The sequence below is a fragment of the Bufo gargarizans genome, unplaced genomic scaffold, assembly GCF_014858855.1.
Source record: "Bufo gargarizans isolate SCDJY-AF-19 unplaced genomic scaffold, ASM1485885v1 fragScaff_scaffold_607_pilon:::fragment_2:::debris, whole genome shotgun sequence".
NCBI lineage: Eukaryota > Metazoa > Chordata > Amphibia > Anura > Bufonidae > Bufo > Bufo gargarizans.
This window is the reverse complement of record NW_025334149.1, coordinates 307,993-326,640: the sequence shown is the minus strand read 5'-3', so window position 1 is coordinate 326,640 and position 18,648 is coordinate 307,993. Positions and strand designations below refer to the sequence as shown.

The following is an 18,648-nucleotide window of genomic DNA, read 5'->3' as shown; positions in this document are numbered from 1 at the left end:
ACATGACTTGTATATACAGTGGCTGGCATCCAACTGAAAAGGAAATATGGGAGGAGCATTGCTATTATCTGTCAGGTCCTCTTTGGCCAAACAGCATGCCCAGTGATGCTAATTGGCTGAGAGTAGCTGACTGACATACAGGAAGATCTCTCAGTTCTCAAGTCCTTTCCAGCTGGATGCCTGGCACAGCACACAATTCTGGTTCTTCGAGCTGCATAGGAGGTGGGCTCATTAAGATGTACCTCCAGAGCTATTACCATGTGTGGCCCTAATGACCCTGCCCAGGAACTCTGTCAGTGGAGAATGACACATTCACAACACAAACAGTCCCTCGTTTGTATCCAATTTATAATAAAACAGTCACAAATGACAAAATCAGCCGAGAGCTCACGGAACGGAGAAGATGAGAACATCTCAGCCGCACAGGATAGTTGTCCAAGCTCTTGCAGAGCATCAGAGTCCACGAGTGGAGAGCACCTTGCACATACGGAGACCATACGCTGTCATGTCGTGGAGTCCAGCGCGTGCCTGCTCATCCAGGAGGGTGGAACAGCACTGAACTGGGACCAGTGCAGAACAGGAGATGCTGGTCGGGGTCTGGAGGATGCTGTTATACTATTTACTCTTCTTTTTCTCTTTCTTCTTCTTTAATAAAAGCTTCTGCCTCTTCAGCAACCTCTTCTGATTTTTTATATACTTCAGACGCTTCTTTTCCTTAGTTTTTTGTGCGGACTGGCCCGATTCTGGGGACTGTCCTGGTTCTGTTGAGGGTGTCTTCTGCCCTGGTTCTGTTAAGGGTGTCTTCTGCCCCAGATCAGATGGTGGGGTCTTCTGCCCTGGTTTCGTCGGCGGGGTCTTCTGCCCTGGTTTCGTCGGCGGGGTCTTCTGCCCTGGTTTCATCGGCGGGGTCTTCTGCCCTGGTTTCATCGGCGGGGTCTTCTGCCCTGGTTTCATCGGCGGGGTCTTCTGCCCTGGTTTCATCGGCGGGGTCTTCTGCCCTGGTTTCGGTGGTGGGGCCTTCTGCCCTGGTTTCGTCGGCGGGGTCTTCTGCCCTGGTTTCGTCGGCGGGGTCTTCTGCCCTGGTTTCGTCGGCGGGGTCTTCTGCCCTGGTTTCGGTGGCAGGGTCTTCTGCCCTGGTTTCGGTGGCGGGGCCTTCTGCCCTGGTTTCGGTGGCGGGGTCTTCTGCCCTGGTTTCGGTGGCGGGGTCTTCTGCCCTGGTTTCGGTGGCGGGGTCTTCTGCCCCTTCTTCTGCGCCTGGGGTGCAGGTTTGGGGTTTGCTTTCTTCTCTTCTACTTCTTTCTTCTCAGTCTGCTCAGCACCAGATTTTTCTCCTTGAATGAGAGAGAGAAAAAGAATTAAATGGAAAATTGCAGAACAATTCATCCAAAACAATAAAAATAGCCTAAGAAGGGCAAAGGTCTTCTATACTGTTGGGGTTCAGGATGTCCTCCTCAGTCAAGGTGAAGCATCGGTTTCTGGGAAAGCTGGGGCACAACCATGACTAAGGACGCTAGTAAAGCTAAGTGAGGACTCCTGTAGAAACCATTAGGGTAGGTCCACACATGGTGGCATATTTCCACTATGCGGATGGGGCTTTCGACTTCACCACATGCATTGTGACGTCATGTTCTGCAGATCTTTGGCAAGGAATTTTCGATGTGAATCTGCCGCATCTGAATTTACCCAATCGGCAGTCATATTGGTTGTTTCTCAGCTTTGCAGCTGCAGAGGGTAAGAAATTACTATTTTATACTAAAAAGGTCCTGCACAATTCTGTTCTACCTTCAACTACTCATCAAGATCTGTGCTTGCTGTCAGTGAATGGGAACAGTGCTGCTCACAAAGCTGCTGGACTGGTTACAGCACATAAGAGCTCTACAGCTGTGTGGGCATGACAAGATCAGGGCGGCCCTTCAGCCTCTCATTGTACAGAATATTTCTGTTCACTGACAGCAAACTGATCAGGAAATTTGCTGAGAATTGAGACAAAACATTTGTTCGAAAGTTTCCTCATCTTCTGTTAACTCCTGGTTTGGGAGAAAACTAAAACAGCTCCAGTAACCAACACCGCACGGCCCATGTGGCCGTGCCCGACCCTGCAGCCCACTACCTTCGGTCTACTAATTGGCGAGGGCGCCAGACCTATCCAGTGTGAAGTCCTGGAAAACCCACTTTATAAGTACAAAAGGCTTGCTGGGAGTTGCAGCGCCAGGAATAACCGCTCACGTGGACGACATGTTCCTGAGGACTTCCATCCGGGATAAGACGCAGACATGGAACGTCACTCACCTTCTTTAGTAGATGGGATGGTGTTTGAAAATTTGCGCAGTTTGGCGATGAAGAAGCCGTCCATGTTGTGAGTGTGAGGGTAAAACCGGCATGCCAGGCGCAGAGACTGGTGAAATCGCCTCTCCTTGAATCTAAAGGAGACGGAAGGAACATTACTATAAAATCCTGCGGTACCCGCTAAATGTCTTCATTGAGAATCATGTTATGGATGTGGCAATTACAATTATATATACATATTTTTTACTTTTCTCTGGAAACTTTTTTTCAATCCAACTAGGGGGCTTGAACCTGCAATCTTTGGATTACTTCTGTATTATACATTGCAATAGTTCTGCGTTACATAAGGCCCATTCTTAGGCAACCCATCGGTACCCTACAAATGCACTGCAGGGGCGCCGATGGGTCTTAACTGCTTACATGCTGTTGTCACCATGGGCTGCAGCACCTAAAGGGTTAAACGACCATCTACGACCCCGATTAGTGCAGCACCATGTTGGCTGCGCACATCTGTGACACAGCTGATACCTGCGGCAGACGGCACCGTTTCTGCAGCGCCATAACAGCCTTTACACGCACAGTATATTAGAAGGCAGGAGAGCACGGGACGGACGAGCTGGGTCCTCACCTCACAAATCCTTCTTTGCCAAAGTCCAGACCCGTTGGTACAAGTTTGACGTTTCTCTTCTTCAGGGCGTAATCCACCACGCACTCATTCTCCTCCACCTGTAGCCACAAACCAGAAGTTACAGACATAAAGGGGGTCAAGGGACGAACGGCCGATGTTCCCTTAAGTGTCTCACAGCGACAGTAAAGGGACTCGAAGACTGCAGCTTAACTATTGTTCCCATTCTTTAGGCCGGGGGAGGCATGACTGTAGCGCCCCCCCCATGATCACTACTTTATGTAACAGATCTTCAGGGACCAGAACCTACAGGAACATTTGTCCCATTTCACTTCACTAGGACATCCCACCAGCAGAGACAGCCACCTTAAGAAAGACACTTCTGATGTTCTACTCCTTTAAGGAAAAATAAAGAAGAATTCCGATTTCCCAGCCTCCTCCTATATGGATTGAGATTTAATAGACCACCCGTTCCCTCAACATGTGGGGGTCCCAGTGTAATACACTTACTGTGATGGAGCAAGTACAATAGACAAGGTATCCTCCACTAGAAGACTGGGCATCCAGAGAGTCAATGGCGCTCAGGATCAGCTCCTTCTGTATGTGGGCGCACCTCTGGATGTCTTGTGCGTTCTGCAGATATAGAAGAGGCATGTCAGTCCATAGATGAACCCACCACCCCCTGCATGATACAACCGGCTAGCCACCCATCTCTTCCCTCTGCTACGTCACCCACCTTGTTAGTTTTCACAGCTGGGTCTTTGCTGATGATGCCAGTTCCGCTGCACGGAGCATCCAGGAGCACCCGGTCAAATCCTCCAAGAACCTGGTAATAGGGGGAAAAGATGCTTAAAGGGGTTGTGCCAAGATTTGTACCTATCGCCTACACACAGAGAAGGGGACACGTATCTGATAAGTGCAGGTCTGACTGCTGGGACCCCCTCCAATCACGGGAACGAGGGATCCTGAGCCCCTCACCCCATATGAAGGCAGCAGTCACAGAGTGGACAGTCGTAGGCAGCTGAGCACTGTAGTCACTATCTCCATCAGTCCCATACAGAATAAAAGGAACGGTAGGGCACACACTCAACCTGCTGTTCTATTAGGATGATAGGACGGGCCCCCAGGGCCTGTGGATAGGTGGTAACATAAAAACTTAGCAAAAGGGTTTTTCCAAAGTGTAAAACAAGCCCCCTCCCCCAAACGCCCGACTCCTCAGATTATCCTCATCCTCCGCACGGCCGCTACATCTTCCCACTCAAGCTGCAGTGTCCCAGACGTCATTAGTCTTTTCATTTTTTTGATTTTGTAGGAGTTGTATTATATTTTTTTTTCTAGGAGCCATTTTGGGGTGCATATAATGCATAGAATAACTTATTATTTTCATTTTAGGGGGACATATATAAAAAAACGCAATTTTAACATTATGTGGAATTTATTTACTGTGTTCACTGTTTGGTATAAGTACTAGGGATCGACTGATTATCGGTTTAACCGATATTTTCAGCCGATATTGAGGATTTTGACTGTTATCGGTATCGGCATCTATTTTGCCGATATTCCGATAACGTATGGGAAACACAGATCGCGCTGCTGACAGCGCTCTCCGTGTTCCCTCTGCAGCACAGGGGAGAAGGAAGCAGTGTCCCCCTCCCCCCCTGTGCTGCTGCTGCCACCAATGGGAGGACAGGGGACAAGAGGAGGGGCGGGGGGCGCACTGCGCCACCAATGAAGATAAGTCTCTCATTAATTCATATACAGGAGGCGGGAGCTGCAGGATCACATAGCCGGCTCCCGACCTCTATGAGCAGTAGCTGCGATCTACAGTAGTTAACCCCTCAGGTGCCACGGATCGCAGCTAACGCTCATGGAGGTCGGGAGCCGGCTGTGTGATTCTGGAGCTCCCGCCTCCTGTATATGAATGAATGAGAGATTTATCTTCATTGGTGGCGCAGTGCGCCCCCCCCCCCCCCCACCCCCCAGTATTAATCATTGGTGGTGCAGTGAGCCCGCGGCCCCCCATACCCCACCCCAGTATTAGCAACATTGGTGGCACAGTGCACCCCCCCCCCCAGTATTAATCATTGGTGGCAGTGGCCACAGGATCCCCTCTCCCCTGCTCCTCCGATCGGAACCCCAGCAGTGTAATGCTGGGGCTCCGATCGGTTACCATGGCAGCCAGGACGCTACTGAAGCCCTGGCTGCCATAGTCAGCTCCATGCTGCTGTGTGCACAAAGCAGAGGGCAGCAGGGAGAGTGTGAGGTCCTATTCACCCTGATAGATCTCTATCAGGGTGAATAGGACAAGGGTTCTAGTCCCTAAGGGGGCTAAAAGTTAGTAAAAAAAAAACACCAAAATATTAAGTAGAAATGAAAAAGAAAGATTTACAAAAAAAATATAAAAAATACACATTAACAATAAACATTCATTTTCAGCAGGAATTTATTTTATTTTTTTTCAAAAATGAAAATTCACATAATATCGGTATAAATTATCGGCTATCGGCCTAAAAGTTCACAAATTATCGGTATCGGACCTAAAAAAATCTATATCGGTCGATCCCTAATAAGTACAGTCGGTCAGTACAAGGATGATAATGCCAGATTTATATATATTTTGTCAGCATCCCAACTGCCCCCCCTCATCCAGACTGAAGAGGGTTGTTTTAGCTGCTCTTATCTGGGGTAGAAGCTAGATATATGGCCTTTTCTGAAAGCCGGCATTCCAAGCTTTTAAATGAAACCAGAATCACAGCATTATCTCCACTACATCAGAAGATATCACGGTTAGAAATTGGATTGTCAGTGACTGCAGCTGAAAGTGAACGTAAAAGCTGATTTCACTGCTTTCACACTAGCGGCGCGGACCTCCGGCAGGCTGTTCCGTCGGGTGAACAGCCTGTCGGATCCGTGCTAGTGACCGCGTGCCTCCGGATTGACGCTCCATCCCTATTGACTATAATGGGGGCGGAGTTCCGGCGAGGCACAGCAGCGCATGGCGAGAGGCTGCCGGAATAAAACTACGACATGTCCGACATTTATTCCGGCAGCCTTTCGACGTAATTGCTTATGTGCCCACTCACCTTAGGGATTTGCCGCCCATCATAATTGCAGATTATACAGTTTGTGACTCCCAGTCTGTGCAAGTTTCCCACCACGCTGCGGAGGCGCTCGGCGTTCATGTCATTGGCGACAACAACCCCCGTGTTCTTCATCAGTTGGGCTGTGGGCAAGGCAGACTTGTCAGTAACTGCTACTGCACAAGAATGAATATAAAAAAATGCAACAGATCAGTGACCTAGCCTTCCGCCATACCCACCCATATAACTGGTCTTCCCGCCAGGAGCACAGCACATGTCCAGGACCCGCTCGTTTTCTTGAGGAGCTAAAGCAATGACTGGTAACAAACTGGATGCTCCCTGCAGCATGTAATGTCCAGCCAGATACTCAGGAGTGGCGCCTGGAAGCAGAAAATACTTTATTATATAACCACATCATACCGAGAACAGGACCGTGCCAAACTCAATACCGCCACACTCCAAACTTACCAACTGGCACAGAGGAATCATAAATGACCAGCCCTGTCTTTGACCATTTGCCAAGTGGATCCAAATTGACCCCACGGTTTATAAGAGCCTAAAGAAAGGAGTAAGAATAAGTGTACGAAGGAGTAACAGTCCAACCGTAAAGGAGCGACCATGTAATGCATATTGGCAAGATGTGGCAGTATTATAGTAGTTATATTCCTGTATATAGGGGCGGTATTATAGTAGTTATATTCTTGTACACAGGAGGCAGTATTATAGTAGTTATATCCTTGTACATAGGAGCAGTATTATAGTAGTTATATTCTTGTACACAGGAGGCAGTATTATAGTAGTTATATTCTTGTACATAGGAGGCAGTATTATAGTAGTTATATCCTTGTACATAGGAGGCAGTATTATAATAGTTATATTCTTGTACATGGGAGCAGTATTATAGTAGTTATATCCTTGTACATAAGAGGCAGTATTATAGTAGTTATATCCTTGTACATAAGAGGCAGTATTATAGTAGTTATATTCTTGTACATAGGAGGTAGTATTATAGTAGTTATATTCTTGTACATAGGAGCAGTATTATAGTAGTTATATTCTTGTACATAGGAGGTAGTATTATAGTAGTTATATTCTTGTACATAGGAGGTAGTATTATAGTAGTTATATTCTTGTACATAGGAGGCAGTATTATAGTAGTTATATTCTTGTACATAGGAGGCAGTATTATAGTAGTTATATTCTTGTACATAGGAGCAGTATTATAGTAGTTATATTCTTGTACATAGGAGCAGTATTATAGTAGTTATATTCTTAACCAATTCTCTTTTTATTGGTCATATCATGTGCAAACAGAAATGTACTGATACAAGATCCCTTTTACATTAATACACATACATAGGGCTTCTAAAACGGCAGAGGTAAAATACATCTTTTCAGGCACTGTCAGCAATCCGCACAAGGCAAAGATGAACAAAGACATCCGCAAAGAATGAGCACATGGACCGTAATCCAAATAACACAGTAGACATATGTTAAAATAAATGGAAATAAAAAGGACTGGGAGACAGACAAAAGGAAAAAGGGGGGGGGGGAAATGGGGGGGGGGGGGTTCGGAATGCTCTATCCGGCAGGATGTTTAAAGTTTTCCCAGGGGCTCCATGTTTTCAGAAACTTGGCACGGGTATGTGACTCCCAATGGGCCAGCTCCTCAAACCTATAAAGCTGATCTAATTTTTCCCATCCACCTCATGACAGTAGGAGGCTCGGCTTGACGCCATAAAAGGGGGATTAAGAGCTTGGCTGCAGTAATAAGTATAGTGGGCAAATCTGACTTAGCTGGGGTGAGCGTCGTGTTAGGGCACCAAAGTAAGATCAACTTGTGATCCAAGACAATGGAGGTAGAACAAATCTTGTTCAGTTCATTTTCTATCTGTCTCCAGTAGGGGCGAATAATAGGGCAACTCCACCAAATGTGCGAGAGAGAGCCGATGCCCGCTCCACACCTCCAGCAGACCTCAGGAATCTCCGGATTAAGTCTATGAAGGAACTCAGGTGTTTTATACCAGCGGGTTAGCAACTTATACGAGTTCTCCTGAATTTTAATGCAACGACTAAAGCCGTGTGAGTGGGTCAGTATAAAGGCTTTCTCTGGGTCAGACAGTTTAAGGGATAATTCTTTTTCCCAGGAGCCTATGAAGTGGGGTTCAGAATACGCAGAAGATAGCAATTCTTTATACATCACTGAGAAGGGTCTGCCGGAGGGTCGAGCGGCCCTCAACTTCTGTTCCAGCCAGGTGGGAGAAGCAAGGTGGGAGGTCTGTAGCTTCAAAAGTTTAATATCTCTTTTAAAGCTATGAAGATGGAGAAATGCTATTGAATTAACCCTAGGCAATCCGAGTATCCCCTCCCAATCCAGCCCTCCTCCTGTGGACACCACCTCCTGTAAAGTATGATTTCTGAGTAAAGCCCATACTCCTGTAGCATTCGATACCGTAGGATTAATAAAGGACTGCAAGAGATGTAGCGGAAGGTCGGGGCTAGGGAAGTTAAGCGTCTTGGAGCCATACAACATGGACCAGGTGAGTAGCACCCCTCTCCACAATAAAGGCAATCTAGAAGCTGTAGGGGGACACGAACGAACACCCCACAATATTAACCTTTCCCGGTCTGTAAGTAAAGCTCGTTCCAAGCGTGAACAAATATTTCCAGAATGATCTGAAAGGAGGCCCAAACCCCTGCACATAAGATTTGCCTTATAGTACCCGTGAACATCAGGTAGTCCAAATCCCCCAAACCTCCTCTCCCTAGTCAGGATGGTATAGGCTATTCTAGGGGACCGACCTCTCCAAAGAAAGAGGGACAACATCCGGCGAACTTCTATGAAGTAGGACTGCGGAATCCATATGGGTAATGTCTGTATAAGGTACAAAAACCTAGGAATTATATAAGTTTTTAAGTAATTTTTCCTTCCTATCCAGGAGATAAATGGCATGTTTAAGGATTGTAATTGTGTCCTGACAGACTTCAGTAAATGCAGGTAATTAGACGGGAACAGCTCTTTGGGATCCGCTGTGACACGAATGCCAAGAAATGGTATTTCTTTCGGGGCCCACTTGAAGGGGGTGGAGTTTTTCAGGTGTTGCACCACATTAGTAGGGCAGGAAATATTAAGGGCCATGGATTTGGAGTAATTAATCTTAAAATTGGAAACAAACCCAAACTCCTCAAAAATAGTAAGTAATTTGGGGAAGGATGTCTTAGGGTTTGAGGTCATCACCAGCAGATCGTCCGCAAAGGCAGCAGTCAGGTGTCTCTGAGATCCTATGGTGATTCCCTCAATCCCAGCTGATTGGCGAATTTTACTCAAAAGTGTCTCCATCACCATTACAAATAGTGCTGGACAGAGTGGGCATCCCTGCCGCGTGCCATTTGTGATGCCAAATGATGGGGAAAGGGTCCCGTTGACCTTGACCCTGGCAGAGGGGGCTAAATATAAGGAGAACACAGCAGAAATAAATTGCTCCGGTATCCCAAATTTGGCCATTGTTTTAGACATGAAGGGCCAACTCACCCTGTCAAAAGCTTTTTCCGCATCAGTGCTCAGTAACGCTACTGGCACCGCCTTAGTTCTCGCCCAAGACATCAAATGCAGTAGACGGATGGTGTTCTCTGTGCCCCGTCTGCCAGGGACAAAGCCAACCTGTTCACCATAGATTATATCTGGGAGTATCTGCTGGAGACGCTGGGCCAATATTTTCGCCCACCATTTGACATCCACGTTCAATAATGAAATGGGCCTGTAACTGCCGCATTCAAGGGGGTCTTTATTCTCTTTAGGGAGGATGGTCACATGGGCCATCAGAGATTGCGAGGGCAAAGAACCACCTTGTAGTAAATAGTTGCATAAGGAGTTAAAGTAGGGGAGGAGCGTGTTTTTAAAGGTTTTATAGTATGCGATGTTTAGACCATCGGGGCCGGGGCTTTTACCAGATGGGATAGAAGATAAAACTTTCAGTATCTCTTCATCAGTAATCGGGGAGGTGAGTTGGGAAACCTGAGAGGGGTTCAGCGAGGGGAGATTAATTGAGCTAAGGAAAGCATCTGATGCCTTGGCAATCATATCAGGAGTCGCCTGGTTCGGGGGAGGTAAGTTATATAAACCGGAATAAAAGGCGCAAAAAGCCTTCGCTATCTCAGGTGTGGTTTTACGTTTGATACCCGCTGCGTCTTTAATGGCAGGGATAAAGGAGTCTGCCTGTTGCTTCTTACTGAGCGCTGTCATTAGCTTGTTTCCTTTGTCACCATGGGCGTAGGCTTTAAATTTCGCTCTAAAAAGCAATTTGGCAGAGGTGACATTTAAAAGGTTCTTTAAATCATTCCTAGCTTCATATAATTCCGCAGCCACTTGGGAGGCCTGGGACTGCTTGTGTGAGAGTTCAAGGGCCGAAATTCGGTACACTAACAGGTTCTGGGCCTGGGAACGCTTCTTCCTGATATGAGAGCCAAGTGCAATCAGTTCCCCCCTAATCACAGCTTTGTGCGTCTCCCAAATAATGGGAATAGTTGGAGCAGATGGGCCGGATGCATTTATCTTAAAAAATTCTATAGTAGTTATATTCTTGTACATAGGAGCAGTATTATAGTAGTTATATCCTTGTACATAGGAGGCAGTATTATAATAGTTATATTCTTGTACATGGGAGCAGTATTATAGTAGTTATATCCTTGTACATAAGAGGCAGTATTATAGTAGTTATATCCTTGTACATAAGAGGCAGTATTATAGTAGTTATATCCTTGTACATAAGAGGCAGTATTATAGTAGTTATATTCTTGTACATAGGAGGTAGTATTATAGTAGTTATATTCTTGTACATAGGAGCAGTATTATAGTAGTTATATCCTTGTACATAGGAGGCAGTATTATAATAGTTATATTCTTGTACATGGGAGCAGTATTATAGTAGTTATATCCTTGTACATAAGATGCAGTATTATAGTAGTTATATCCTTGTACATAAGAGGCAGTATTATAGTAGTTATATTCTTGTACATAGGAGGTAGTATTATAGTAGTTATATTCTTGTACATAGGAGGTAGTATTATAGTAGTTATATTCTTGTACATAGGAGCAGTATTATAGTAGTTATATTCTTGTACATAGGAGCAGTATTATAGTAGTTATATTCTTGTACATAGGGGCAGTATTATAGTAGTTATATTCTTGTACATAGGAGCAGTATTATAGTAGTTATATTCTTGTACATAGGAGGCAGTATTATAGTAGTTATATTCTTGTACATAGGAGGCAGTATTATAGTAGTTATATTCTTGTATATAGGAGCAGCATTATAGTAGTTATATTCTTGTACATAGGAGCAGTATTATAGTAGTTATATTCTTGTACATAGGAGCAGTATTATAGTAATACATATAAAGCAGTATTAGTGTAGTTCTCCTTCTGTGGATACAAGAACATGTGTAACAGACTGTAGATTAAATAGTTGTATGAATGGACCTAACAGGATTACATACCTGTGCCAGGTCACGTCTTCTGGTCTTTAAAGTGTTGGTTCTGATGGTTACTGGACGCTGAACCTCACAGGATTCAAGGAAGTCAACCAACTTCAGAGGAACAAAGAGAGAAGTAATGGTCAGTTGAGTAGAAAGAGGGAAGAACATTGCAATACATTTCTTATATATATATATATATATATATAATAAAATCTTAAGGCTACTCCTTACCTCTGACACTGGAAACAGGTCACTGAGCATTTCAATCATGTAGTCACCATAACTGTAGTATGTGGCGAGATCCCGGCGGAGCACAGTAAGGTATTCCTGCCTTGAATGCGGTCCTGCACGTTTGGAAAAATCTTGTAAAACAGTTACGATATCCTTAATCCGTTCCTGCACGCTGGTAAGGTCCAGGGGTCCGGAGACTGCACAGTGATGTAAGGAGGTGGACATGCAATAGCGATGTACAGGTTCACAGGTATGAGGTGGGGGGGACCAGCACTGGATCTGGTAATCACATGCTCCTAAATAAAACCCCTTATGGATGGAAGTAACAAGCCTCTGCCTTTTTCTATTACTGAAGATCCCCTCTGAAAGCTACACCCAGACAAGAAGGTTTTTCAGTACAAACAAGGATACGTTGGTTGTCCATTTCCTCTGTGGTTGGCAGGGTAAAATGCTCATCAGCCTCCACATTGAGCTGAATGTCTGGTTCGTCATCAGTCTTCTCCCTGTATTGAACGAGACTTTGTTTGTAGATTAAGGAGGTTAAAAGAGTAAGGCTACTTTCACACTAGCGTTCGATCGGATCCGTTCTGAACGGATCCGATCATAATAATGCAGACGGAGGCTCCGTTCAGAACGGATCCGTCTGCATTATATTTGCAAAAAAAAGCTGTGTGAAATTAGCCTGAGCGGATCCGTCCAGACTTTTACATTGAAAGTCAATGGGGGACGGATCCGCTTGAAGATTGAGCCATATTGTGGCATCTTCAAACGGATCCGTCCCCATTGACTTACATTGTAAGTCTGGACGGATCCGCACGGCCAGGCGGACACCCGAACGCTGCAAGCAGCGTTCAGGTGTCCGCCTGCTGAGCGGAGCGGAGGCTGAACGCTGCCAGACTGATGCATTCTGAGCGGATCCGCATCCATTCAGACTGCATCAGGGCTGGACGGAAGCGTTCGGGTCCACTCGTGAGCCCCTTCAAACGGAGCTCACGAGCGGACAGCCGAACGCTAGTGTGAAACTAGCCTTAGTGATAATCAGACAGAGAGGGCAGGAACACTTCAAACAGGCGACATAAAGCAATGCATGTCAACGGGAAGCAGGGTGCAGAGAAGGAAGGGCAAGGAACATCACTATGGAGCAGGAGGTAGAGAAAAGCTAGGAGCATCAGTAGGGAGCAGAAGACAGGATAGAAAGGGCAGGGTGCAGAGAAAGGGAAAGGAGCATCACACTATGGAGGAGGAGGCAGAGAAGAAAGGGAAAGGAGCATCACACTATGGAGGAGGAGGCAGAGAAGAAAGGGAAAGGAGCATCACACTATGGAGGAGGAGGCAGAGAAGAAAGGGAAAGGAGCATCACACTATGGAGGAGGAGGCAGAGAAGAAAGGGAAAGGAGCATCACACTATGGAGGAGGAGGCAGAGAAGAAAGGGAAAGGAGCATCACACTATGGAGGAGGAGGCAGAGAAGAAAGGGAAAGGAGCATCACACTATGGAGGAGGAGGCAGAGAAGAAAGGGAAAGGAGCATCACACTATGGAGGAGGAGGCAGAGAAGAAAGGGAAAGGAGCATCACACTATGGAGGAGGAGGCAGAGAAGAAAGGGAAAGGAGCATCACACTATGGAGGAGGAGGCAGAGAAGAAAGGGAAAGGAGCATCACACTATGGAGGAGGAGGCAGAGAAGAAAGGGAAAGGAGCATCACACTATGGAGGAGGAGGCAGAGAAGAAAGGGAAAGGAGCATCACACTATGGAGGAGGAGGCAGAGAAGAAAGGGAAAGGAGCATCACACTATGGAGGAGGAGGCAGAGAAGAAAGGGAAAGGAGCATCACACTATGGAGGAGGAGGCAGAGAAGAAAGGGAAAGGAGCATCACACTATGGAGGAGGAGGCAGAGAAGAAAGGGAAAGGAGCATCACACTATGGAGGAGGAGGCAGAGAAGAAAGGGAAAGGAGCATCACACTATGGAGGAGGAGGCAGAGAAGAAAGGGAAAGGAGCATCACACTATGGAGGAGGAGGCAGAGAAGAAAGGGAAAGGAGCATCACACTATGGAGGAGGAGGCAGAGAAGAAAGGGAAAGGAGCATCACACTATGGAGGAGGAGGCAGAGAAGAAAGGGAAAGGAGCATCACACTATGGAGGAGGAGGCAGAGAAGAAAGGGAAAGGAGCATCACACTATGGAGGAGGAGGCAGAGAAGAAAGGGAAAGGAGCATCACACTATGGAGGAGGAGGCAGAGAAGAAAGGGAAAGGAGCATCACACTATGGAGGAGGAGGCAGAGAAGAAAGGGAAAGGAGCATCACACTATGGAGGAGGAGGCAGAGAAGAAAGGGAAAGGAGCATCACACTATGGAGGAGGAGGCAGAGAAGAAAGGGAAAGGAGCATCACACTATGGAGGAGGAGGCAGAGAAGAAAGGGAAAGGAGCATCACACTATGGAGGAGGAGGCAGAGAAGAAAGGGAAAGGAGCATCACACTATGGAGGAGGAGGCAGAGAAGAAAGGGAAAGGAGCATCACACTATGGAGGAGGAGGCAGAGAAGAAAGGGAAAGGAGCATCACACTATGGAGGAGGAGGCAGAGAAGAAAGGGAAAGGAGCATCACACTATGGAGGAGGAGGCAGAGAAGAAAGGGAAAGGAGCATCACACTATGGAGGAGGAGGCAGAGAAGAAAGGGAAAGGAGCATCACACTATGGAGGAGGAGGCAGAGAAGAAAGGGAAAGGAGCATCACACTATGGAGGAGGAGGCAGAGAAGAAAGGGAAAGGAGCATCACACTATGGAGGAGGAGGCAGAGAAGAAAGGGAAAGGAGCATCACACTATGGAGGAGGAGGCAGAGAAGAAAGGGAAAGGAGCATCACACTATGGAGGAGGAGGCAGAGAAGGAAAGGAAAGGAGCATCACACTATGGAGGAGGCGGCAGAGAAGAAAGGGAAAGGAGCATCACACTATGGAGGAGGAGACATTTGACTCAAATTTCCAATTTTTACCTTTTACTCTTTTTCTTCTGTTTCTCAGCGGCTTTCTCAATTGGAAGAAGCTAAAACAAGAAGCCAAATCACAGAGTGAAAATATGTGAAACAAATTTATCACAAAGGGTGGAGGACAAGAATGCTGGGGGACCTACATCATCATCGTCACCATCATCATCATCATCATCCTCTGAGGAGGCTCCATAGTCATCTTCCAGATCATCACTGTCGGAAAGCTCCAGCTTTTTAGCAGGTTCATCATCTCCACTCTCCTCCTCCTCATTATCCTCCACCTCTTCATCATCATCATCCTCTTCTTCAAGATTTCCAGCTTCCTCATCTCCACTGTCTACCTCTTGGTCACTGAGTTCTTCCTCCATCTCCTTCTCTTCATCTTCATCATCATCATCCTCTTCCTCCTCCTCCTCCGTCTTCGGTCTCTTAGCAGGTTTCAGCCACTCGGCATTATCATCGCTGAACCCAGGCCGTTTTATCTTCTCTTTCAGGACAGCGTGTACGTTACCTAAAGGCACATGAATATGGAAATGGCGATAACCTGTAAAAGGCGCGTGCGCACGTGACGCTGGAGGAGCCTTCTTCTTACCGTTCTGCTTCGCCTCTGGTCTACTTGGCTTCGGTTTCTGTTCTTTCACTAGTCGCCTCTTTGCTGCTCTGTTAAGACGAGATGAGAATAAATAAGGAGAACAACAAATCGAATTAAATAACCATGAAGAAAGCCCACAGGGGGGCGCCTCACCTCTTTCTACCGCGGCTGGACAGGCGCTTTACTTCGGAGTCTGTTCAAAAGGGAAACAATGGATGAAATCATTTTATGAAGTTCTGACAGCTGTGTAACATTAATCTTCTGATAATGATGATGTGCAGAACTAAAAACAGCTGCCTGTGTCTGAACCCCGAGCATGCTCAGTTGTGATCTTGAGGCTTTGGAGTGTCCTGGTTGCCAGTAGTGTTTTAAGCCACCCCCCCCTCAAGTGCTAATTTGCATAAACACTGCTCTGCTATGGGAATGTGAGCGCACGCGTCTCTTCATTATAAGCCTGCAACATGTAACAGAGGAAACTTTCCCTTCCCGTTACAGTAGCACAATCATTGATTTCAATCATGCAGATCTAATGCATATGGTCAATTCACTGACTGAAAGCAGAGATATTCTAGGTTTCCTTGAGTAAACGGCTGTAGAGCCTCCACCGGTCTTTTTGTGTATGAAGCAATGCTCCAGCTGAAGCGCACTATCGTTTTTTGTGTCACATCCATACACAACCCCTGGATGGACTTGGAGGCATAGGGAGGCACAAAAGAGGCCTCATGCGCAAGTCCAAAAGGAACCATAATACAGCCGAGCGCCTGAGCTGGAAAGTTTTAGGCACACTGGGTACAAGGGACTTTGCAAACAGTCTTCATCAAAAGTGTACCGTTTGGTGTTCACAGTCCCTATTCAGCCCTGTGTGTCTCCATGGTTACAGACTACAAACAGCAGCGGCGTAGTCTGATCCCGCAGTCACCTGTTACTCGCCACCATCTAGCACACTCACCGTCACTCAGGACTTTGCTCAGCTCGTTCTCGGCTCCAGGCTGCTTTCTTGATTTCCGGCCGGGTCCCCGGGGCGCTTTCTTAAGGGGGTCTAACTTCCTACCCATGATGCACGTTCAGGGATACGACAGGTGTTCTAAGCGACTGTAAGAAGAGCAGAGAGTGAACGCGAGAATAGACAGCAATGTACAGCAGAGAACGCCCTCCATCGCACTGGTGCCTGTGCCCAGGAGCTTACAATCTAGTTGGAAGTTTTCAATAGACAGTGACATAAGTAGTATGTGGGCAGGTAAGCAGCTGAGCCCCCTCCCTCCGCCTTTGGTGACAAAGTATATGCAGAACTGTTCGGGGAAGCTGCGCTCTAGTACTGGCTATATACCAGTGGTAGCTGTCTGTATACCGCTAAGCCGCGCCAGAATCTAGTGGGGATCAGCAGCGCCCCGATGTAAGCCGGGTCACCACACTACTTCTGCGCCCTGGCTTCCTTCAGCTATTAATGTGTTTCACATGTGTTTACACTGACCCCATGGAGCTCGGCACCCCTGTGTCAGAACAAGCAGAAGCTCCAGTCCTGATGGTTTGCTACAATGTATCAGTTCATTATACAAAGATCCTCAGCACGCCTGCAGGAGCTTGCTACAACGTCCAAGCTTATTTCATTAGTTTACCAGATTTGGATTGCTAAAGGAGGACTGCAGTACCATCCTACTAGCACTTCCACAAGCAGAATAGTGAGTGCAGCTCTGGAGTATAATACAGGATGTAATGCAGGATCAGTACAGGATAATGGCTCTTTCACACTTGCGTTCTTGTCTTCCGGCATAGAGTTCCGTCGTCGGGGCTCTATGCCGGAAGAATCCTGATCAGTTTTATCCTAATGCATTCTGAATGAAGAGAAATACGTTCAGGATGCATCAGGATGTCTTCAGCTCCGGAACGGAACGTTTTTTGGCCGGAGAAAATACCGCAGCATGCTGCGCTTTTTGCTCCGGCCAAAAATCCTGAAGACTTGCCGCAAGGCCGGATCCGGAATGAATGCCCATTGAAAGGCATTGATCCGGATCCGGCCCTAAGCTAAACGTCGTTTCGGCGCATTACCGGATCCGACGTTTAGCCTTTTCTGAATGGTTACCATGGCTGCCGGGACGCTAAAGTCCTGGCAGCCATGGTAAAGTGTAGCGGGGAGCGGGGGAGCAGTATACTTACCATCCGTGCGGCTCCCGGGGCGCTCCAGAGTGACGTCAGGGCGCCCCACACGCATGGATCACGTGATCGCATGGCACGTCATCCATGCGCATGGGGCGCTCTGACGTCATTCTGGAGCGCCCCGGGAGCCGCGCGGACTGTAAGTATACCGCTCTCCCACTATGGCAACCAGGACTTTAATAGCGTCCTGGCTGCCATAGTAACACTGAAAGCATTTTGAAGACGGATCCGTCTTCACATGCTTTCAGTACACTTGTGTTTTTCCGGATCCGGCGTGTAATTCCGGCAAGTGGAGTACACGCCGGATCCGGACAACGCAAGTGTGAAAGAGCCCTAAGTAATGTATGTACACAGTAACTGCACCAGCAGAATAGTGAGTGCAGCTCTGGAGTATAATACAGGATGTAAATCAGTACAGGATAAGTAAGGAGCTTCACATTACCCCCTTGCCTCATAGCTCAGGGTTGAGAGTTTTGCTTTAAAATAATTGTACAGATTTTGAAAAGCACAACTACTTTCTTTCAAAGTGCCCCCCCCACCTATCCACAGGTTGTGTGAGGTATTGCAGCAACAATCTCTTCCATTGAGTAACCGAAGGATGTGTTTTACTGTCTTTTAAAGAAAGCAGACATTTAAAAAAAAAAAAAAATCTTGCAGAACCCCTTTAAGTTTCAGGAAATAAAGAAAATTACAGCTGTAAACGTTTTGACACATTTAATATAAACCACAGACCTCAGTCTATTACAGTAAAGAGAAACCCACACAGCGGCCGCTACAGGAGCCCCAGGAATCCTCCCCGTACCTGAGACCCGCAGACCTGCTCGTCGCTCCGTCTCCCTCACGTGTTTGAGGAGAGGCGCTTCCTGATGACGTCAGACCACGTTCCTTCGATAGAGTGACGCGTGGGATCACATGACTAAGGAAGAGCGAAACGTGATTATGTGTTTCGGAATGTCCCGTCTCAGGAGCCATAGACTGGACGCTACTAGTCAGTTTGGTCTCCAGAAAAATGGCGGCACATGATAGGAACAGTTTGACCTCTAGGAGGGGGGGAGGGCTCATCGTGCGACTTCTCTGGGTGACGTGTCGTCGATTAACCTCCTGTGTGCCACATGAATTCATTTGCAGTCTGAGTTGTCCGATCGCCATTTCGCTTGTTTCCAGGCTAGTGCTGCTGGGACTTGTGGTTCATACAAATCGTCCAGTAAATGAGATTG

General features: G+C 46.9%; 1 protein-coding gene across 2 annotated transcripts; it reads right to left on the bottom strand.

Moving 5' to 3' along the window:
• Positions 1-331: 331 nt before the first annotated feature.
• NOP2 (NOP2 nucleolar protein) lies at positions 332-18,298 on the bottom strand. 2 transcript variants are annotated; one of them, XM_044273378.1, is made up of 17 exons: positions 18,234-18,298; positions 16,227-16,369; positions 15,431-15,470; positions 15,278-15,345; positions 14,829-15,196; positions 14,692-14,741; positions 12,109-12,200; positions 11,698-11,894; positions 11,488-11,577; positions 6,460-6,547; positions 6,231-6,371; positions 5,995-6,134; positions 3,648-3,737; positions 3,422-3,544; positions 2,915-3,012; positions 2,290-2,420; positions 332-1,331 (listed from the first exon to the last, which is right to left on the bottom strand). In XM_044273378.1, exons 2-17 carry the CDS (start codon positions 16,330-16,332, stop codon positions 616-618), a joined length of 2,538 nt encoding a protein of 845 aa, XP_044129313.1. In that variant the 5' UTR covers positions 16,333-16,369; positions 18,234-18,298; the 3' UTR covers positions 332-615. The 2 variants fall into 2 exon arrangements, with proteins under 2 accessions (XP_044129313.1, XP_044129314.1); XM_044273379.1 differs by having other exon boundaries at positions 18,164-18,258.
• Positions 18,299-18,648: the final 350 nt, after the last annotated feature.